Source organism: Typha angustifolia, chromosome 13 (assembly GCF_048772165.1).
Source record: "Typha angustifolia cultivar Huaian chromosome 13, ASM4877216v1, whole genome shotgun sequence".
NCBI classification, from domain to species: domain Eukaryota; kingdom Viridiplantae; phylum Streptophyta; class Magnoliopsida; order Poales; family Typhaceae; genus Typha; species Typha angustifolia.
In genome coordinates this window covers 5,489,448-5,512,103 of record NC_133251.1, presented here as the reverse complement: position 1 = coordinate 5,512,103, position 22,656 = coordinate 5,489,448, and the positions used below count along the sequence as shown (strand labels likewise).

General features: G+C 35.6%; 3 protein-coding genes across 4 annotated transcripts; 2 read left to right on the top strand and 1 right to left on the bottom strand.

Annotated features, from left to right (window-relative positions):
- Positions 1 to 4,093: 4,093 nt before the first annotated feature.
- On the top strand, positions 4,094 to 8,650 carry LOC140774969 (metal tolerance protein 4-like). Its single transcript, XM_073118173.1, has 7 exons — positions 4,094 to 4,465; positions 5,078 to 5,250; positions 5,336 to 5,534; positions 6,844 to 7,022; positions 7,131 to 7,281; positions 7,480 to 7,613; positions 8,120 to 8,650. The coding sequence occupies exons 1-7, from the start codon at positions 4,267 to 4,269 to the stop codon at positions 8,297 to 8,299; spliced, it is 1,215 nt and encodes a 404-aa protein (XP_072974274.1). The 5' UTR covers positions 4,094 to 4,266; the 3' UTR covers positions 8,300 to 8,650.
- Positions 8,651 to 8,947: 297 nt separating this feature from the next.
- On the bottom strand, positions 8,948 to 12,550 carry LOC140773059 (uncharacterized). 2 transcript variants are annotated; one of them, XM_073115401.1, is made up of 10 exons: positions 12,403 to 12,550; positions 12,255 to 12,311; positions 12,096 to 12,155; positions 11,923 to 11,991; positions 11,748 to 11,840; positions 10,893 to 10,997; positions 10,721 to 10,798; positions 9,750 to 9,875; positions 9,364 to 9,457; positions 8,948 to 9,281 (listed from the first exon to the last, which is right to left on the bottom strand). In XM_073115401.1, the coding sequence occupies exons 1-10, from the start codon at positions 12,511 to 12,513 to the stop codon at positions 9,088 to 9,090; spliced, it is 987 nt and encodes a 328-aa protein (XP_072971502.1). In that variant the 5' UTR covers positions 12,514 to 12,550; the 3' UTR covers positions 8,948 to 9,087. The 2 variants fall into 2 exon arrangements, with proteins under 2 accessions (XP_072971502.1, XP_072971503.1); XM_073115402.1 differs by having other exon boundaries at positions 9,145 to 9,281; positions 9,368 to 9,457.
- A 619-nt stretch (positions 12,551 to 13,169) lies between these two features.
- LOC140773058 (uncharacterized) lies at positions 13,170 to 20,610 on the top strand. Its single transcript, XM_073115400.1, has 8 exons — positions 13,170 to 13,519; positions 13,777 to 14,121; positions 14,451 to 14,710; positions 15,374 to 15,515; positions 15,686 to 16,057; positions 16,186 to 16,317; positions 17,900 to 18,028; positions 18,137 to 20,610. Exons 1-8 carry the CDS (start codon positions 13,400 to 13,402, stop codon positions 20,504 to 20,506), a joined length of 3,870 nt encoding a protein of 1,289 aa, XP_072971501.1. The 5' UTR covers positions 13,170 to 13,399; the 3' UTR covers positions 20,507 to 20,610.
- Positions 20,611 to 22,656: the final 2,046 nt, after the last annotated feature.

Genomic DNA, 22,656 nt, shown 5'->3' with positions numbered 1-22,656 from the left:
TCCTTCTACTCTATAATAGAAGTTAGGAATTCTATTTCCTTGTAAACTTTATGATTAATATTTGAGAACTTTTTATTATTAAATCACCATATTATGGTTCCTTGATTAAATGGGTCAATTCAGTTATCTAATCTATACATTAGGAAGAGCTTATGATCTATTAAAAAAATATAAAAGAGTAAGAAAGAGAAAAGATTCTTATTTTGCTCCATTGTTTCAAAGTACTTTTTCTCTTTTATATTCTAGAGTGAGAGATTTAGTTCCCAAAATCATTTCAGAATGTAATCCTCTTTGTATTACCTTTTTTATTTTTTCTTTCTTTTATCATCGTATTCTACTAGTTCTTGTAAACAAGTCATTAGCGAAGTTGATCAATTGATGGCATTTACATGTAACAGTTTCAAATTGGAAGTCAATATTAACTCTGTGCGTTCTTATCATGTGATTTGCACCCAAAGACCTGACAAGATCTCTTGACTTAGTTTTTCAAAGTATCCATCTCTTTAGTATTCTCTTTCACACTGTTCCATTAGTATCTACTTTTAATCTGCTAGAAGTTTTAGTCAACTTGTTAGAAATGATCAGAAATAACTGCAGTTGGAGCCTTTCTCCTGCTTATTTAGTTTACTTTTTTTTATAATAATAATACTTAGGTTATAAATATATTTTGCCTCCAGTACTTTCGACAAAAAATATTTATACATTTTTGAACTTTGTTTTGTATCAGTATGTCTATCTTATCTGAACTTTTGGTTGAGGAATAAATAACTTAAATGTCTCTACTTTTGTTAAATAAATATGTATTCTAAGAGAAAATTTAAAGCAGCTTAATAGTACACAAAATAAGTCTACAGGAATAAAGTGATTTTGTTCAAATTAGTAACTCTTTTTAAGATAAGAAAGACAAACATCGTTTAACTTTGGATGAATGAAAAATTTACTAGTTGTAACTTAGTCAAATGTTAGTACAAATAAAAAGAGAAATTTAAACCCGCATGTACATAAGGGTAAAATATATTTAAACCCTAATTTACTTTCGACGCCTCTAGTATCTCCTATAGAATACTTTATGGAGCTAAACAACAAAAATGATGCCTTTCTAAGGGGAAATTCCATATAAAATTTTCTGTTATTAGCATCACCTTATTCCTTTTGCTAATGATTCCAAGGGAATTCTATGATGCATGATGCATCCAAACTAGTCCTCGTCCTAGAATAAAGGAGATAATTCTACTTAGAATCACCATCACCGTTCACATATATATTTTCTAAATCTCTATAATATCTACATACATCTCTTAAACTAAGAAAAAAAATACATATATACTCTTGCCTTAAAAAATAAAGAATTAACTATATAGACCACTAAATTAAAAAAGAAAAAGAAAATTGGTTCAGGGATGTACGTGGTAATAAAATAATTCGAAGAATGTATGCAAAAAATAGTGACACTTAGAATTATCTCTAAAATAAATAAAAAAATTAAGTATATCCCTTTATTTTGGGCCAAAAATTACTTTTACTTCCTAAAACTTAACAGTATACAAGAAGCACTAACATTATTTAGCAGAGATAACAAATTAATTTCAGGAATAAGTGTATGTAAAGAATAAAGTAACTTTTAGTTTTTTTAACAATTACAATTTAATCAAAGAAGCAAAGTGATAGAAAAATAAATTTCATAAGGATAAATGATAAGATAGGGTGGTAGAATAAATTTACTGCTCTCAACTTGGAATGTTTTGCACATCATCATCTACAATATGAGAGACATGAAACATATTCAAAGTTCCAATCTACCCAAATTTATGGCACAATTAAGGGTGTACCTTTCTGATAAAGTAGATGCTACATCATCTGCATCTTACCAAGATGAGTTAAGAAAGGCACCAATAATACCAATGAGCATTGATTGAAGGTCATGGACAACAATAATTTTGTCCCATATGCATATATATATATATATATATAAGTTAACATCCATGTGAGAAGATCTTTTTTTTTTTTTGTTCTTTTAAGCACAGGGAAAGGAGAGAAGGGAAATAAATGCTTCACCACTTAAAAAATCCTTGTCCTTTTATGAGAGAATATAAAATTTAAGGCTATATTGCAATTTGCTCCCATGCACATCAACTCCATAAGTATACAAAGATTTCTTTTAAATGCTGTTAACAAATATTGTAACATTATATATATATATTTTCCTCTTATAGTTGAAGAGAGAATGTTAGGGATTCTTGGGCTGAGTAGTTGATTCAATTAAATTTCCAAACTACCTGGGATAATTTTGATTGGACATGTAGTCTCTCTCTATCTCCATGGACTTTTCTATTTATTCCTAAATACTGCACAATAGCCTTTTTCTTCACCCATTTTTTTTATCACTTAACTTCCTTGAATTATTATTATTATTATTATTATTCGGATACACAACTGATATATATTTTTTTGCTACCTAGACCCTCCGATCTATAAAAAATCTTAGTTTAGAAAGTTCATATAGTTTTTTTTTTTCCTCTGTTGAGATGTTAACACGGGTATATTTTTTAGTTTAAAAGTTCTATGTGGGTAAGAGTGTATGTGAAAAACAGTGATAGTTCGTGAGGGCTAAATGTAATTATCAATTTGTTATTCTTTAATCTTAAAACATTGCAGAGTCATCTCATTTCCGTAACCCTCTTAGCTCAAAGAAAATCTACAGTGAAACAGCATAAAAGAAGAGAATGATGATGGGTTGACGGTAGGGGGTCTTACGGGGATGCATGGGAAGATCCCGGAGAAGGTGAGATGGAGAGGTAGGATAGAAAAGTAGAAGGCTTCGGAAGTTCCGGACCGAAATGTAATTAAGCTTAATAATACTAATCCTAGTGGTTCTATTTTTATAGTTGTGATCCATGTGGTTTGCAACTTAATTTATACAATCATTATTTCCTGCTACATCTTTCAATCTGCGGATCGTGTCAGTTTCGGTGGCATTTACTCCGATAAGCGCTATATAATAAATTCGGAATTAGATATCGGATTAGCATATCTTCGATTTGAAACAAAAATCTTGTTAATCCCACCCAACGTTTCCTCTATTTCTACTTCTTTAAGGCTCTCTTCTATCTTATATACTAACATCTAGGACATCTTAAAAAAATAAAAAATAAGAGGAGATTTTATATAGATTAATTGCAAAGAAAACTAAATACTTTGTTAGAGTCCGAGACGAAAACCTAAACAAATTTTTAAATTTTTTTTTTATCTCAGGTATAACCATAACTAAAAGTACGAATAACTTTACAATTATGAGTTTGATTAATAATACTATTAATGAGTCTGTTGCCTAAGAAGGTTGAATGTTCCTATTGATAATATTGGCAAGCAAAAGGGAATTAGGTTCTATTCAGATATTAGAAACGTTTCTGTTGTGAAGACACATGAGAGCTTAATAAACAGGAATGATTCTCATATACAAGTCTTTCAAAATAGACGCATCTTACTCTGCTAGGAAAGGAGCATAATTAGCTTGTTAGATAATGAAGCACACTCCACCATCTTAGAACGACCGACAAAAGAGACATTTGTATTATCTTAAACCACATTGGTGGTGATGGTTCCCAAGGGAGGAATAATTGAGCAACTTTCTTTGCTCGACGAATTTTGGTTTAGACAACAACTTGAGATAAGGATCGGAAAGCTCCTCCGGAATGTCCACTTCATTTACAATAACTCTAGTTTGGGTATGGGAAGCACAAGGGGAATGATAAAAAAATCTAGAAGAAAAATGAAACCCCAATTCTATTTTCTCGTAAGACGAAGAGACAGCAGAGTTATACGAGTATGAATTTAGCGCAAGTACTGATGCAAGTAATTAGTTGAGAATCTACGTTTACAACCCATATTAACTACATGATAGTTCAATATTTTTATTATTTATTTATTTTCTATTTTATTAGTATTATTTCTTTTATATATTTATTAGAAGTGTGATAGAATTATCCTTATCCACACATATGAAAGAGAGAATGAAAAATCGAGCGTGACAATATCAACTAACAGGGAACCAACGTAACACCCCCGTCTGTAGAAGAGCAGAGCGTTCTAAATTCGTATACGTCTTTTGTCGTCCCTCGTTTCCCTCCTCTAACGTTTTCCTCTCCCTTGGCTCTTTCTTTCGTCTCGGAATGAGATCCTCGGAACCCTCTTCACCTTAGAATAGCTCCTCGATAGACATCTACACACACCCAGAGAAGAAGAAGACGAAGAAGAAGAAGAAGAAGAATGGATGGAGGAGGAGGAGGAGGATCGGAAGAGGCGAGAGCGCCGCTTCTGGAGAAGGAGAGACGATCGCTGCGGAAGAACTCGGTGGGATCGATGCTCGGAGAGTTCGTGTCGAAGCTGCCGGAGAAGGTTAAGGACGGGGTCGACCCGGAGAGACCATTCCACATTGACGTCTCCCGGACCAGGGGATTGATTGAAGGTAGACGATGAGTCTCGATCTGACTTAGTTGGACGAAAATTTGGATCTTGGGGTGGATTTTGGAGGAAAGGTCTGGCTTTTGGGGGGATTTTGAGCGCATTTTTTTTTTCTTTCTTTGTTTTTACTTGGGGTTTGTCTTCTTTCGGAGATTTTTTCTCTTAAGATGTTACATTGTTTTACTTGGGCTTTCTAAATCTTACATAAAGTGTCTTGTTTATTGATCAGTTAGTGATCTATTAGATGTTCTCTTGTGATCTTGATCTCATTTATTTGCTTGTGTCTATAGATGATCTACGTTTAAAGTCAAATCTTTTGGGTCAATTTGAATTTCTTCTGCACCATTAAACACTCTGATTTGTTATCTTGGTGCTCTCTCTAATTCATGCCTTGAAGCAATTTGTTCCTTTTCTGAATCGTAAAATTTAAACAATGTTGTTCTTAAGCTACTTGGTTGTTCTTGATACTTCTATGATATTAATTTTTCGATTTAATTTTTTATGTATATAATTATTTAATATAACATAGATCTGTGGTTAAGAATTTGATAACATAAGGATTATCCATATTAAGCTGTCCATATTGTTCTGCATATGACTGCCTTATCTTTCACAGGGGAGAAAGACTACTATGAAAAGCAGTTTGCGACCCTCAAGTCCTTTGAGGAAGTTGAGTCATTAAATCAACTGAATGAAATTGATGAAGCTGGAGATCTTGAGGAGCAAAGGCAGAGTGAATTTGCCATGAGGATATCCAATTATGCAAATATTCTTCTGTTGGCCTTGAAGGTATTAACATAAGCTTATTGGTTTTAATGTGAGTGAGATATTTGTAATATCCAGTTCATAAGTAAATGAGTACTTCAAATTGCAGATCTATGCTACGATAAGAAGTGGATCCATTGCTATTGCTGCATCGACACTTGATTCCTTATTGGATCTTATGGCAGGCGGCATTCTTTGGTTTACTCATCTGTCGATGAAGAATATTAATGTCTACAAATACCCTATTGGCAAATTGCGTGTGCAGCCAGTAGGCATTATTATATTTGCTGCTGTTATGGCTACTTTAGGTATGCTTTCTTTTCCCATCTATCAATTTAATATATTAGCATTTGTCATGTTATGGTAGACTGGTCTAATGTTGAATTTTATATTGACAAGAAGATTATTGTATCCTCATTCTAGTCATAAATTTGGGGCGTGGACTCAGAAGATCCTTCAAACTTCAAAGTATTGGAGTATTTAAATTAGCAACTCTGATAACCTATACATGTACATATCATAGTTTCAACTAAGTATGTAGAAAGACATAAGAAAATCTTGATCATTGATGTATCACTTAGTTAAGAAAAATCCCAACTAGGTATGCTTTCTTTTCCGATCTGTGAGTTTAACTGGTAGCATTTACCATGTTATGGTTGACTAGTCTAATGTTGAATGCTATGTTGACAAGAATAATATTTCTGTCCTCATTCTAGTCAAGGGTGTGGACTCAGAAGTCCGGGGACTTCCAGAATATAATCTTCAAACTTCAAAGTATTGGAGTATTTAAAATTTGTGTGAAGTTGGCAAATCTGGGAACCTACACATGTACACATCATAATTTCAACTATGTAGAAAGACAGGAAAAATCTTGACCATCGATGTATCGCTTAATACATGGAGAAGTTGTGGGAATGAATTAGGAACTGACAGCCGTTGAGAGACTAAGTAGACCTTGAGACATAATTTAGAAGTACTTGAAAAGTTGTTTTTGTACACTTTTTTTATTCAATATTATTTCAATAAAAATACTAAAATGTATTTCTAATAAGGGGTTTAAAATATTTACAAATTTAAGTTTCTCTTTCCCCATGTTGAGAGAGAACAACCATCACGACGCTAGTATGGTGGTCCTATTTAAAGATGCTAAAACTTTCAATCTCCAAATTATATATAAAATTTCAGCATTTTCATATGGAATACATACTTGAAAGAAAACACTGAAAGTTTCAGCATCTTTAAAAACACTCCAAGTTTTAGGTTTATAATCGGAAATTTTACACCATTGCCACATTGGTTGTTCACTATGCTTCGTAGGGAGAGAGAAACTTAAATATCTAACTCCTTTAAACCTGCTATTAAGAATATAGTTTTTATTAAAATAACATTAAAAAGGTCGTGTTTTTGCATATGGTCTAGTAGGCACAGAAATCACATTTCAAGAGACCTCCTGTGCTCCTTTTTTTCTTGGGAAATTTGAAGTTTCATGCTTGAGCGTTACCAAGATAAGCATGCTAGAGAGGCCTTCTATTGTTCTTAAATTACTTCAGTTTCTATAGATCTTTCTAATAAGCCCTTAATCAAAAGGTTCATCAAGTCTGTTTCTTCCTTTTTAAGGATTCCAAGTTTTTATTCAAGCCCTTGAACGCTTGATAGAAAATGAAGTTCCTGAGAAGATGACTTCAGCACAACTGGTGTGGATGTATTCAATCATGTTGTCTGCAACAGTGGTGAAACTGGGTCTCTGGCTTTATTGCAGAACCTCAGGAAATGATATTGTCCGTGCTTATGCCAAGGTATATATCTGATTCTCTTAATGTGAAGGTCGGATTATTTGATGAACTATTTTATTGGAAAGCTAATGTTCTTTACTAGAGAAGCTAATTAACATTGCTACTATCCAGGATCATTATTTCGATGTTGTAACAAATATTTTAGGCCTAGCTGCTGCTGTTCTTGGTGACAAATTTTACTGGTGGATTGACCCATCTGGGGCTATAGTTCTTGCAATTTACACTATTTCGAACTGGTCCGGAACTGTCTGGGAAAATGCAGGTTTTATTTTCCTTCTCATTTTCTTGTTGTTCACAATTGTTTTAATATACCATCAACTTTTGATGGAATTTTAGGAAAATACTTTTCCCATCTATGGACCTAATATATGTATCTGATACTACTTCTTTACATCAATTGTTCCTCTGCTCTATATAAGCTTTATTGGCTAATGTATGGTTCTTGTTTTGCATGATCCAGTATCACTGGTTGGTCAAGCAGCCCCTCCAGAAATGCTGCAGAAACTAACATACCTTGTCATAAGACACGACCCTCAAATTAAGCGTGTCGACACTGTTCGTGCTTATACTTTTGGAGTACTTTATTTTGTCGAGGTTAGTATCTTGTTTCTTTCAAGTATAGGTGAATAGAAGAGACTTATCAACTAAGAGGGGCTGCATCTAGCCTCTCATCGTTTATAGTACTCTCATCTTTTATCAAGTATAGGTGAATAGAAGAGACTTATCAAGTATAGGTGAATCTAGCCTCTCATCTTTTATGACCAAACGTTATGATTTATGATTTACTTATGGTGCTTCCCTTAATCTCCCATGCCTACATTGATCACTGTTGAACTGTCAATCATATTTTTGCTTGATTCCAAGCAGAAATAAAGCTTAAAAGCCTCCTTAAAATACAGGAAAGTACATTAACAGTATTGCTGAAGATATTTTTCTGAAAAATATTTGCCACCTGATATAAGTCTTTATACTTGTCTACTGTCTATTTTTTAATAGTAAGAGAGTTCCTTTATGGCTAGGCTGCTTGCTCTGTTATCTCGGATTATAGTTGACAGGCGAATTTTTTTCATAACTCATTTTACCTTCTTATTCAACAACAGGTTGACATTGAACTTCCGGAAGATTTACCTCTGAAAGAAGCTCATGCCATTGGAGAGACACTGCAGATAAAGATCGAGGATCTTCCAGAAGTTGAGCGGGCATTTGTTCATCTTGATTTTGAATGCGACCACAAGCCCGAACACTCGATTCTTAGCAAGCTGCCCAGCAGCCAGCCTTGAGATCCATAGGTTATATTTTTGTAAGTGCAAGTTCTAGTCAATTATATTGTTCCCTTCGTTGGGCGGCTCCAATGTCCACACCTATGAAAGATTTTCACCGTCTTTTTCTCAAAGATCAGTGATTATAAGTTAAAAGAAAATTTGATCATCATGCCAAATCTGTCCTAATAATGCTGTAGCTCTTAATGTATTTGATGAGAGAAATTCTTGGACGAAATTTTACACATTTCAGGTATGAGAACTTGGTTGTCTTATAGATCGAACTATCTTCATCTTAGTTGGGGTTTATATTTATTCGATATTTGAGTGAATTATTCATATTATTGATAAATCAATTTTATGGTTTGTATAGTTCGTGGCTATTTCACGGGAGTATTCGTACAGTGGAATATTAATTGCCAATCTAGCAACCTAAAATTAGAGGACAATGATCAAATGTTTGAAATATTTGTTGGCATATTGTTATTATAACTCAGGTGAAATTGGATGGCAACATACATTACTATTCTACAATTGTCAGAGATTTCCTAAATGATGGTGAGATTTCCATCTGTCATTTCTTTCCTAGCACTCCCACTTACTCCTGCTATGCATGTCAATTTGCTGAAGCCATTTGTGTCATTGGTGCACATTATGTAAAGCGAAATGTAATGGAAGCATGTTGATTTCCATTTCAGTAATTTTTATTTGACATTGTTCAGATGATCAATTACAACCATAGTAAGAAAAAAGGGACCAATTATAATAGCATCAAAGCAAAGTAAAAAAATTATAGTTGTGTATACATGTTAAGGTTTCCTAGATGCCCAGCCCTTTGATATCTTTCTCCCAAGATAACGAACAGCATTTATCCCACCGGCAGCAAGTAGTCCAGATACTGCCTGCCTAGCACTTGACATCATAACCCGACGTCTCAAAGCTTTTCGGACACAATTAGCTGCCTCCTCCTTGGAAGAAATGACAATCTGGGGTGCTATTATTCCTATGAAGCTTATAATCATCAGTAACTATAGTGGATTTACTAACTGATGAGGAGATCACAGGAAGGAGAGGGAGATCATTACCTGCCTCATCTAATTTATACTGCCGTCCAATTAGTCTTTGGACTGTCCATGGAAGAGTAGAAAAGAGATAGCTTGTTGCAGCTGAACCACAGTCCTGCAAACAAATTACCGGTTCATAAATCAGAAGAAAAAGGATTCGGTGTTTGTTTGAATTTCAGGAATCCTTACCTTTTTAGCTATTGAGAAATAACCTATCCTTGATTCTCAAAAGAAGAAACAAAGCATGAGATTTACCACACTACAGCCGAACTCATAGATCATGACCATAAGTCATTCGTAAAGAACATCAGACTTTCTTTATGATTACAGTAAAGGACATTGAGTAGGGAGTTCAATCATGCTATATACACAATGGTAATATTTTAATTTGTGAGAATTGAACAAACCTGCTTAAATACTTCATGCTGGCCATGAGAAGAAACTTTCAGCAGCCCTTCATAAGTGTACTCTTCTAGTAGTGGCCTATACATTGATCTGAATAGTTGGAAACTTCCCTGGACAATCTTTCTCACCTAGTAGTATTACAATAGGAAAATAGTATAAAACAAGAACAAGAAATGGTCATTAAAGATAAAAGGCTGCAAATCAGGTTGTTGCTAAGCAATGTTCTAAAAGACTGTAGATGGTAGGTGGGCCACTAGAGGGTTACCTAGCATGTAGATATTCATACGTATCCACAACAAAATTTGTTTTTTTCATGCATAGTGGCAATGGTCATCGTTGCCACTGTAAGAGCAGCCTTAGAGTAGTAGCAACTAGTAACAACCTTCTAGCTATTGCTCTTCCCTGTAACTATGATCATTCCTAATCCTTACAAGAATAGAAGAGAGGGAGAGAGGATGAGGATGATAAAACTATGGGAAAAACTCCCATTTAATTGGAATTAAAAACCTCTTACAACTTTAGTGATAGGTAGGCTTGGGGACCAACTAGGAATAGTACTTTATACTTAATATTGTACTATAATTGCTCACAAGATAAAAAACCACCTAACCACCTATTGCCTGAGTTACTGCCTTAGGGGGGCCACCAAGGTGCCCCATCTATGTGTTAGGCAGGTCCTTGAGGTGTGTTAAGTTTAGGCACTTACAACAAACAAGCACGGTACCATTATACCTAGGTTCAATGGTATGCCAAAATGAAAATCTGAAGTTATTATGCAGTCTACTTGTCTACTTCCCTGATACCATAAACAGAGTTAATTTATCAAAATTTTTAAATGATAAGTTATCAAACTCAAACTTAGATACTAAGATTATTCCAAATTGCTCCATATGAGATTTCCTCATATGTTTCCTGCAGCCAATGTCTAGATGGTGACCAGTTAATCGATAGCTAGGCACCACACTAAACTAACCTTATTCTTGTCTTCTGCAAAAAGCATCCTGAGATCACCCATGTATGAGAGGCTACAGATTTTAGCATATAAATCATCCTGCATCACAAAAGAAATTCTGAAACAAATATAGCAATGCGTAAAGGGGCATATAGAAACAGGTATGTTATAGGGAAATAAACTTCAACCAGACCTCAGAAAATCCAGGTGGCAAAAGGAGGAGGGAAGCAGCTATTGCTGATTTTAAGTTAATGATATTGACCTTTTGAATCTCCCAGTTATCATTAAGAATAAAAACCTGTATGGGGTATAAAAAATTATTAGGAACTAGAAGTATCTCGAAGAAACAACAATGCTGGATAAAAGAAATTTAGACATATACAGGGTATCACTCCAAACATAGATCATACGACTGAGAAAGGAAAACTGTGGATACGTTCTATTTCCCTATTTATACAATGCAAAAAGTGAAAAACCACAAGCATTAGCTTCAATAAAAGTCATTTTCCATATCCTTGTGGTTAGATTCCGGTCCCTAATATCTGAAGATGCCAATTATGGGATCATTGGACTCGTGATCAGCAAATCCAAGCTTTAAAAATATTATGAAAGAATCCCTAAGAAGTTGTCTAAAGCAAGGTTTTAATTTATTGATTGTTGCATTATAACTATAAGCCTATCATGTCAAATACATAAAAACTTGGAGAAATGGAAGAGTGTATACCTCTTAAGGGCCTAAATACTATAGTAGGTAACTACGAATCATGGACACTTCAAGTCCATCACAACTGGGTTTCACCTATCTTAGCTCTTAACCACTAGCAATGTTAAATAGGACTGATTTGAAGTGCCTCAAACCTTTAAAAAAGAGAACATGGCAACAAGATATAAGTTTTAGGCTTCAGAGAAACTAAAAGCAGAAACTTCATTGTAAAGATTCCAACAAGATTAAAACTTAAAAGAAATAAGAAACATGAGGACATGATGCAGCATCTCAATATTATGATCAGTTTATCAATCTAAATGCACACCTCAAGCAATAACATACAGGTTTCTGCAAGCGACCACTCAGGTAGAACCTTTCCCATGTCAATACATCCATAGCTAAATCATGCATCCTCACAACTCCATACTTTATCATCTGCAATCAAAGAATCCTGATCACAAATTTAAAAAAAAAATCAAGCATGAAAGTGGGAGGGTGGGTTGGGGGGAAGCAAAACCTTGTCTCTCCACTCCACAAAGGGATTAAAGTGCACACCAGCACCAACACCATCAGCGACCCGTGTAATCTGAGCCCTCACAAAAATCAAAACCCAACATACATCAAAATCTCCCAAAACTCGCAAGACCCACATATCCAAATCAAGAAATCGAGCATTCCAAAGAATCAAACCACTCCCGGGCCGAGACGAGCCATCCACTTCGAGTAGTGCTTCCTGTTCCTTTCCAAGTTCTGGGTTTTTCCCCAAACCAACAAAGTCAAGGGACGGAAAAAGAGAAAGACCCACAAGAAAAAACAAATTCATCTAAGCTCTACCGAGAACAATCTTACCTCGGAGTGCCATTGAATTGGGTCTGCAACACCCAAGATATAATCCACCATGGAAGTCTAAGAATTCATCAGAAAAGAAGAGAAGAACCCAAATGAGTAACAAGAATGATGCTTCTTGAATTGAAAGAGAAGTGGAAGAGTGAATAACCTTGTCTTGGTTGTTGCGAAGAAGAGAGGAGCCATAAGCGCAGCAAAAATCCACCGGAGGGAAGAGCTCAAGTGGGCCGGCGAGCTCGGCTGCTGTCTTCTCCTCCTCCATTGCCACGAGGAGACGAGTCGACTCGAACGAAGCTCAACGACATACGTGGTGAGGTTGAATTAATTGACAGGACTTTGGGTTAGGGATCGGGTAAACCGTAAACGGGTTCGACTCCAACCAATCCAATTCCGACATTCGGGGTTCGGTTGACATTTGTCCTTTTGCTAAATATAGAAAGTACAATTATATTACCTCAGAAAAGATGCAAAGAAAAAGATCTTTTGCGTGTATACTCTCCCAAAAACTTCTTGCCGGTGTAGTAGTAAGTATTGGATGTTGTAACTGTGAAGTTTTGATCTTGCTTTTTAATTGTGCTGTGGTTTATGTTAGTTTAAGATTGATCATTTGATCTTAAAATGGAGACTATTTTGGGGGCAAGAAGAGAAACCATTAGATATTTTAATCATAATAAAAACATTGTTATCTTATTATTTTTAATAGTTCAGAAGTTTATAGTGTAAATAATAATAATAATAATAATAATAATAATAATTTAAAGGATAAAAAAAATTATTAATTTCTCTCGTTAAATCTACCAAATAACAACATCATCGATTAAAATAAAAGAAATAGAGTAACCTTCATTTCTTTTTTAACCCCTTGGTCCTATGTAATTCTCACTCACTATATATAAAAGAGACTCCAAGGACAACTGACCAAATCTCATCAACAAAACCCCCCATACCTCTCTCTCTCTCTCTCTCTCTCACATCGCCGATCCAATCACCTCCTACCACTGCCAAAATTTTCCAATCCGATCGCCTTTCCCATCACCGTCCGAATCGAATCCGACGACTCTCGATCAATCCCGCCGCCGCGGATTTTCCTTGGATGGAGATCACGAGACGGAAACGATCGCCAATCGGTTTCTGAGAGGTGAATCAAGATGCCCGGCCTCTTGCGTAGGACCTCGCAATTCGACAATGCTTCTGCCGCAGGATGCGCTTCTGACGGTGGAATCTGGTCGCGGCGTCGTGAAGACATCACATTCGACCACCTCCAGAAGGTAATTGCAGCTCTTCACGATTTGGAACCATTTCTTTTAATTTGTTAAATCCGATTCCGGCTGAAACTTGCCAATGGATATTGGAAATAAGGGAGAATTGATTAGTTTTAGAGAAATATATTTTAGAATGTGATATTTATCTATTCCATTCGTCCAAGATACGTTTTTTTTTTTTGTGTTTGTTCAAAATGGTCGCATTTTAGAAGAAAAAAAAAAAGAACTGATTATTTTTTTGGATTTTGATGTATGCATTCTAGTTCTGGAGTGAGTTGCCTCTTCCGGCCCGGCAGGAGCTTCTGAGGATAGATAAGCAGACTCTCTTTGAGCAAGCTCGCAAGAATCTTTACTGTTCCAGGTGCAATGGATTGCTTCTTGAAGTCTTCACACAGATTGTCATGTATGGCAAGTCATTGCAACACGAAGGTTTTGGAATGCGCACTCTGAGTAAATCAGGAGCCTCTTTGATTCATGAAAATGGGGATTTTAATGAGGCGCAGGACCCTGGTGTTCATCCCTGGGGAGGGTTGGCAACAACTAAGGATGGAATTTTAACGCTTCTTGATTGCTTCATATGTGCAAAGTCACTTAAGGCACTCCAGAGGGCAAGTACTTTTCATTCTGTCTACTGCATGCATTCATAATCTTGCAGCAATATATTTTCTCCAAGTTTTTCTTTAATAACATTTTGGTTTCCTCTTTCACGCCTGTTGGTTTTTCTTTCACTTCACAACTTTGCCTTGTTCCATATTATAGAAAATCTCTTCTAAGTCACTCTTTATTTTGGATTTATTGTTCGAACCTCCTCCATGGCTCTGTTAAGTTGCATCCTGAAGATTTTGGTTTCCTATTTGTTTTCCAGTTGGCAATTCACACATATTCCAATTGTATGTTTATTATAGTGTTTCACTAAATTCTGTACTGTTTTTTCTAGGTATTTGACAGTGCACGAGCAAGAGAACATGAACGAGAGTTGCTTTATCCTGATGCTTGTGGTGGTCAAGGCAGAGGATGGATTAGCCGAGCAATGACTAATTATGGTAGAGGGCACACAACACGAGAAACCTGTGCTTTACATACTGCCAGGCTTACATGCGATACACTGGTGGACTTCTGGTTCGCACTTGGTGATGAAACTAGATCATCTCTCCTACGGATGAAGGAGGAGGATTTCATTGAAAGGCTTATGTACAGGTAGTAAATAGAATACCATTCTTCATAAGCTTGTAATTACTAGACATTGTCATATAAGTGAGCTCCCCAAGCTTCAGAAGTTAAATCTAGTATAATTGGGGTCATTGACCTTTTGAGTTTTGAGGTTTTTACAGTGGGTCTGTGGAATTTAATACTTAGATGGGCCAATTTTATCTTGGACTGTGAAATTTAAGATGAATAAAATATACTATATTGTCTTATCATCAGTTTTTGGAAAGAGGATTTTGACTGAGCACATTATACTGGATAGAAAGATGGCTTCAAGTTAGGCTGTTGATTGTGTTGGTTACTATAACATTCTAGTATAACGGGTTAAATGATGTTGCCTATATTTGACAAGACAGTAGCACCCATTAAGCTTATTATGGCTTTCATTGGTGGAGAAAATGCTTCTTGTATAATGGGTTAAATGATGCTGCCTATATTTGACAAGACAGTACTGCCAATAGGCTTATTATGGCTCTCATGGATGGAGAAAATACTTCTAGTATAATGGGTTAAATTTTGCCCGTCTATATTTGACAAGACTCAGTAGTGTCCATAGGCTTATTATGGCTGTCATGGATGGAGGGACCAATTTCTTTTGATTTTATTATTAGCTAGAGTCAGTTAAATGTTCTATATCTGACTTTGATTTTACAGGTTCGACAGCAAGAGGTTTTGTAGAGACTGCAGAAAGAATGTCATTCGTGAATTCAAGGAGCTGAAAGATTTTAGGCGCATGCGAAGGGAACCTCGTTGCACTAGTTCATTTTGTGTATCTGATGCAACTTTTGAATATGAGGTTTGCATTCTCTAAGTACTGCTAGAGATATATTATTATCTCCTTGATTTACTATAGTTTCCATTATTCTTGCAATATTATGTGCTACACTTAGTTATAACGCTAACTGCTATAAAAGGATACTTTGTATATCAGCTTCTAAATGTCCCGACTTGTTTTGTCTATTTCAGGTATCTGAGAACACTATCCAAGCTGACTGGTGTGAGTCCTTCACTGATACATTTGGATCGTATCATCATTTTGAATGGGCTGTTGGAACAGCAGAAGGAAAATCTAATATTTTGGACTTTGAAGATGTCGGCATGAATGGAAAGGTCCACATGGATGGACTTGATCTTGGTGGTTTGAATGCTTGCTTTATTACACTGAGAGCCTGGAAGCTTGATGGTTCTTGCACTGAATTCTCTGTCAAAGCACATGCATTGAAAGGACAAGCGTGTGTCCATCGCAGGATGATAGTAGGAGATGGTTTTGTAACAATAACAGAGGGAGAAAGTATCAGAAGGTTCTTCGAGCATGCAGAAGAAGCTGAGGAAGAAGATGTAAGTGTCAGTACAAATCTGCTGGTTATTTCTCTCCTAGAGCAGAAATATTATTCTGCTGACAAATACTGAAAGTGTATGATATTCTTGCAATCTATGTTTAATATTTTGATGATTTGCAAGAGCAGGATGACGATGCTATGGAAAAGGACGGGAATGAACTTGATGGTGATGGTCCTCGCCCACAGAAGCATGCCAAGAGCCCGGAGCTTGCAAGAGAATTCCTTTTGGATGCTGCAACGGTTATCTTCAAAGAGCAGGTTTCTTATAGCACCAAATTGCTCTACACCCACATCTCATCATTCTCCTATACTTTGAAATTTTTCTATAATATCTTATCATTAAGATAGCTGTTCTCTGATTAGGTTTGGAGAATATATCAGTGACAACATTGCCATAAACATGGGTACTTCATTTTAATAGATCTGCACATATAAACCTCATCCCCAGGGTTTAGCAGCAAATGAAGAGAAATAGCTCACTACCTTTGTATCCAATTCAACATCTTAAATATGTTGGTCATTAGCAAATTCATGGGTTTGATTTTTCTATTTAAAAGGATTTATTATCCTTTTGTTGCTCACCTTTTGCTACTTCACATATATCTTTTAGTTTTGATTCTCAACGAAATTAATTAGCAACTTACCATGTTTGGAATTTTGAGAGGGTTCAAGTCACATTTTTAACTTTACTCTAAACATAATAATTGAATCTTTTGCAGCTCATCAAAGATTTAACCATAGGCAAGAAATTGTATGCCCATCACAATTGACTCGACCAATTTCATCGTATCAATTGAACTTGGTCGTATTGGTTGTAACTAAATGTTTTTAATATTTAGGTAGAATCTAAATGTATCTAACTTGGGAGATATTAGTAATTGATGTCATCAGGTATTTTTTTTTAATTTTTAGTTTTTACCCTCTATCTCTCACACATTCCCCTCCCACTCTCACTTTTCATCAAGCTCGTCCGACGGTCTATTCGGTGAGCCCCTCCGATTACTCTGTAATGTTGGTAAACGTAAAGTGAGTGTTTTATTTTTCTCATTTCTCTTCTCTTTTTCTTGCTCACTCTTTGACTACTTTTTTTTTTTACTGCTACAAAACAACAATGAAGAGAGAGATCTCTCACTTCATCGTTATTCTACAATAGTAGTGTACGAGTATAAACATTTATCAAATTCAAGTCAAAATTCATCGTGGTTTTAAGTTAGTTTTTTTTTTTCTTTACTTTTTAGGCTTCATATATGATTATTTTTTTCTAATAGAAAAATACTTTTTTAAATAATATTTATAATTTTACGAATTAAAAATAGTTCACTTTGATACGGGCGACTAATATGACCGATACAACTGACACAGATGATACATAACGTTTTTTTCTAACAACCAACCCCGATACCGAGTTTCGAAACTTTGAGCAAGAAGATGTAGATTTATAGACATTGAACTTCTTCACATTTGTAAAAATAGAATGTTGTGCATGTTTCACTCTGGGAGTTGAAAGTGAGCATTAGAAGAATGCAATGGGCTTGTACTTCATAATATCTCCCTGCTTATTTCATGTTCTGCATTCTTTTCCTAAATTTGAATTTCTGTATATCTACTTGAATGTCTTTTAGGCCTTCATAGCATTAAGAGCATCTTCACTTTTAGGAGGCCTGATTCAGCTTGTACAGTCTAGCATCCTCATTTTATTGATTACCCCAGAGCATTACGCACTATAAAGTATATAGTCATAAAATTAGAATAAAGCAGAATACTAATAATTACTTCTGTACTGTTCTAGTATTTTTAATGCATTCCAAGCAAGTTAGAGCTAAGTAATGAGGTCTCCCAGGTAGAAAAGGCTTTCAGAGAAGGTACTGCTCGACAAAATGCACACAGTGTATTTGTTTCCCTGGCCTTAAAATTGCTGGAGGAGCGTGTTCGTGTTGCTTGCAAAGAAATTATTACATTAGAAAAGCAGGTACTATGCTGTTTTTGTTTGTCCTTTTATCTGATATAACGTCTAAAATTACACCAATGTGATTGGGGGGGTTAGTATTCACTTTCTCCTATTTTGATCATCTTACAGACCAAGCTTCTTGAAGAAGAAGAGAAAGAAAAGCGTGAAGAAGAGGAGCGCAAGGAGCGGAGAAGGGCAAAAGAAAGAGAAAAGAAGATAAGAAGAAAGGAGAGGCTGAAAGGAAAGGAAAGGGAGAGGGAAAGAGAATTTATTGAATCAAAATCATCTCCTGTTATCTCTGTGACATCTTTAGATGACTCTCTTACAAGTGCTCATAATGATTCACCTCGTACTCCTGACACTGGAGATTCTGTAAGTGAACAGGGAGATATGATTCCTATGTCTGCGAAGCCTCTTTCTCCTTCTATCACTGATGAACAGTCTTTATGTGGGGATGCTAATAAAAAGAACATGAAAATTGGCAGTCTCGTGCATCAATGTCCCATTGAGGGAGATTATATTATTAGTGGCGGAGGCAGATCCTTTACAAATGAGCAATCAAAATCATCAAAGCAGAAGCTGAGATATAGAGAAGGTTCCCATCAAAATCAGGCTTATGATTGGTATGAGAGTCGCCATTCTATCATCAGCAATGATACGAGTGCCCATACATTCGTCCCTTTTGAGAGCATGAGTGTTCTGCACCGGCTGTCTAAAGAAAGGGTTGTAAGGAACGTTACTCGAAATAGCGACATGAAGTTCAGTGCAAAATTTCACTGTTCAAACAGCAGAATGCATGATATGTGTAACTTCCGCTCCTGTAGGTGCACTTGTCAAGCAGATTACAGGATGAAGGATGGGTATCATGTATCAACTGCTAGATTAGGCCGAGAAATCAAGAATGCAAATAAAATAGAATCTGGTTTGGATATGCCTAGGCCATTCTACCGCATCAGAAATTACAATAGTGGTTGTTGTTTGCCATATAATATTCTCATGAAAAAGGGAAACTATATTGGTGATCCACTTAACAAAGATGTTCATATAAAGCAGGTGTGGGAACCAACTGATGCTCGGAAAAAATGTAATAGAAGCAGTTCAAGTGCTACCTTGGGAAGTTTTGTCAAACTTGATCCATCTGAGAAGATAGAAGTTAGCAAAGACATAAAAAGAAGTCATTCTCATAGTGAACTTGGGTCACTTGTTGAAGCGCATCCTGAAAGTTCTAGAAAAGTGGATGGTTTGAGCAGTCATAAGGTCAATGAGGGTTGCAGTAAGAATCAGAATACATGTCAGTTAGGCACATATGATAGTGATTATCAGCATGGACTTTCCCTGGTAACCAAGTCAGAGTGCTACTCAAATAATGGTGGAGAGGAGGAAGTTAATGCAGGCGTGGTTATGTCTGCATTTCCTTTGAGCAATAACTCTGACTCCATAACCAACAGTTCTAGTTCAGATAACTGTTCGTCATGTCTTAGTGAGGGAGACAGCAGCACAAGCTCTTCAAGTGATCAAAATGTGGAAACATCTTCAGCATCAGATTCAGAAGATGCTAGCCAACAGTCTGATGGCAGGTACACTTCCACATGCACTGGCAGTGCTTGTGAAATCAGGGAAAAAACTTCAGAAAGAAATAGCTCAAGTGCAGGTAGCTATTTAATGAAAACTGCTGCCGGATCCCCAACAGCGAAGGAATATTTATTTTCAGGAGAAAATTCAACAGAGGCTGTCCAGTTCACTGATAGTTGTCGAATTGGAGGTCATATTGCTCCATCACAGCAATATATGCTACCGATGCAGCATGAAAGCATGTTCATTCCCCTTCTTCCATCTCCAACTATGGAGTACAATAGTAAAAGGGTAGCTTCTTGCTTCACTAGTACAAATGGATTTTTGCCATTTGCCCAACCCAACCACTTTGTATACCCAACTCCTATTGCATATGGCTCAGCAGCAAACCAATCTGGATCCGCAGATTTCTCCTCGCATTACAGTGCTCTACAGCCTTTAACAGCCCCCGTGTTTGGTGCACCACAACAGTATATATACAACAATGTGTACATAACAAATGTTGCTGGCTTCAATCCTGAAAGTTCCATGGAGCAAAATAGAAGTGGAAATTCATGTGGAAATCGACATGTTAGCTCTTTAGCTGAGCCCACTAGCAATAGGCACCCTCTCGAATGTCCAAGTGGACAGCTCCATTTGAAGCTACAGTCAGTGGGTAAAAATGGTGGTGCAGAGAATGCTGCTAAAGAACATAATGAAAAACCTTCCTTCTCTTTGTTTCACTTTGGGGGCCCAATTGCTGGTGTTGGTTCAGGATTAATACCGAAGACCCCATTGTCCAAAGAAGAAATAAATGGAGGCTTAGCCTCCAACTCTCCGGCAGCTCAAGCTCATAGTTGCTCAAAGGAAGAGAAGAGTGTTCAAGAGTACTGCTTGTTTTCAGGTAGTACTGGGGCTACGTTTTCATTCTTACAGAGCAGTTCATAATCTGGTTCAGGACAGATCCATCTTTGTGCTTGCCTCTCTGCTTCAGTTGTGAACGTGTGAGTAATTGCATTCGTTAAGGAAAATAAATCTTCTCCAAGTTAGTATATTCTTATTGGTTATTGCTTCCATTTTATGGTTTATCATTTCAGAGTGTAGAGAAAAAGAGATTGTGAGAGGCATAGCTTGTTTTATTCTTTCCCTGAGTGTGGTAGGTTCTCTATTAAGATGTAATCTAGCTGTGGTATTTATTGCAGTCATATGAGCCGTTTTCTTGCAAGAGCTTATATGAAGAACTAGATGTTATATTATGAAGATAGCAGGAGTTTAACATTCAATAAGATGTCTTCAGTTATGAATATATTGATGCTTTCACTGCCTATGCCGTCTCTCTTGTTTCAACTTAGGGATTAAAAAAACAGCATTTTTACTTGTTTTTCAAAAAAGAAGAAGAAGGTACTATTAAGATAAGTTAGCTCCCATGGTTGCAAAATGCCTCACTTTGATGGGAGGCTAAAAACTGAAGAAGCAAAAAGGACAACCCCCAACTCATGAGATTACTATCAAGATTAGCTCTCCGAGCAAACAAGAAAAGACAATGAATGTCATCCTTTCCGATCAATGAACAACTTAGCGACGACCTAAGCGGTCACGGATTTAACATAACTAGAATGATACATTAAAACGTACCACTTTGGCATGATCAATTAAATCAATACATACTTTACTTGGGAGAATTTGATGTTTTATTAATGAACTCGTGCATAGAACTTTTCTTATTATTTTTTCATCAATAATGCAGGGAATATTTTCTCTTTGTTACCATGTTGTGTGGGTGCGTGGAGAATATAGTCTGCACTTTTAATAATAAATATGATAATTACAGATAAATTTAAGTATTAGTACTACTAAATCCAAATTAGGATATTTTGGTCATTTGGTATAAATTATCGCCAATTTCTGATGCAATTTTGTTATTTTCTATTATTTTAATATCAATTTTATATCGTATTAAATATAATTATCACTTTTTTATACTAGTATTCAACTAAATATTTGATAACTTATAATACTTCTTTTAGAATTAGTCTTATTCGACAAGTGAAACCGTGACAACTATGAAATGAGAGGCCCACTATGAGATTGTTGTGTTACAATACAAAAGATATATTCGTCAGCCCATTTGTGGGGAAGAGTATTTATACTCTTAGAGCATGAGCATTTACTCATAGCAGGAGAGGATCTAGTGGAAGATAAGAAGGAACTTCTTTTCCTACTCAAAATAATTATGAATAAAGTTGTTGTTCGTCGTACTTGCTCTCTTGTTCTATTATATTTATGTTTGATATTTATCGTAACTATTAGTAAATATTTGTCATAAATCTTTATTCGTTAAATATAGTTTATCTCTTTGTATTTATATGAAAAATTAAGTTATCCGCTATACAATCTTCGGTACCAAATTAGTCTATGTATTTATGACTAAAATAAAATTATTATAGTTTGTATCTAAATTAATAGTGCCCACTCAAATTACCACAATGCTCGGTTATAACATCTAATTACCAAAATGCCCAAATTAACCTATCCCTAATCAATTTGTCTAAAAAAGAGAGGTATTTTTAGTAACTTAATTAGGGATCTATTAAGTGGGACAAGAATTCTAATAGTTTTACTATATAAGAGTTGGTTTAGTACAAAAAAAAGTGAGAATAAAATAATTTTGTGCATAAGTTAAGGGGACAAAATAATTTAACCAATCTTTATTTCTCTATAAACATGGTATTGCTATGGTCTTAAAATTCAAGAACATTATCTCAGTTCTCTCTTTGTTTGATCAACCATTTATTTAACTGTTTAAGCTAGCAAGCTCATCTTTATTTTTTTTTAAGGATAATTTCATTTTCATCCCCCAAATTATCACCCTTTTTTATAATAATCTCCATAATTAATTTTGGTACATAATGACTCCTAAACTATCAAAATACCTCACAATTAAACTATCAAAGACCAAGTAAAAAAACTCTACATACACTATTCCATGTGGACCACCTGTGGGAGCAGAATCACTTACATATTTCTTTTATCTCATGTTTCACACCATTATGTTATAGTGTTATCTTCGTATTTCATACCATTACGCTTATAATGTT

Coding starts and splice junctions, on each gene's coding strand:
- LOC140774969 (XM_073118173.1), top strand. CDS start 4,267: ATGGATGGAGGAGGAGGAGGAGGATCGGAAGAGGCGAGAGCGCCGCTT. Junction 7,023..7,130: donor TTGTCCGTGCTTATGCCAAG/GTATATATCTGA, acceptor GCTACTATCCAG/GATCATTATTTCGATGTTGT. Junction 7,614..8,119: donor GAGTACTTTATTTTGTCGAG/GTTAGTATCTTG, acceptor ATTCAACAACAG/GTTGACATTGAACTTCCGGA.
- LOC140773059 (XM_073115401.1), bottom strand. CDS start 12,513: ATGGAGGAGGAGAAGACAGCAGCCGAGCTCGCCGGCCCACTTGAGCTC. Junction 11,841..11,922: donor TTGTGGAGTGGAGAGACAAG/GTTTTGCTTCCC, acceptor CTTTGATTGCAG/ATGATAAAGTATGGAGTTGT. Junction 10,799..10,892: donor TGCCACCTGGATTTTCTGAG/GTCTGGTTGAAG, acceptor TTTGTGATGCAG/GATGATTTATATGCTAAAAT.
- LOC140773058 (XM_073115400.1), top strand. CDS start 13,400: ATGCCCGGCCTCTTGCGTAGGACCTCGCAATTCGACAATGCTTCTGCC. Junction 13,520..13,776: donor CATTCGACCACCTCCAGAAG/GTAATTGCAGCT, acceptor TATGCATTCTAG/TTCTGGAGTGAGTTGCCTCT. Junction 14,122..14,450: donor CACTTAAGGCACTCCAGAGG/GCAAGTACTTTT, acceptor TGTTTTTTCTAG/GTATTTGACAGTGCACGAGC.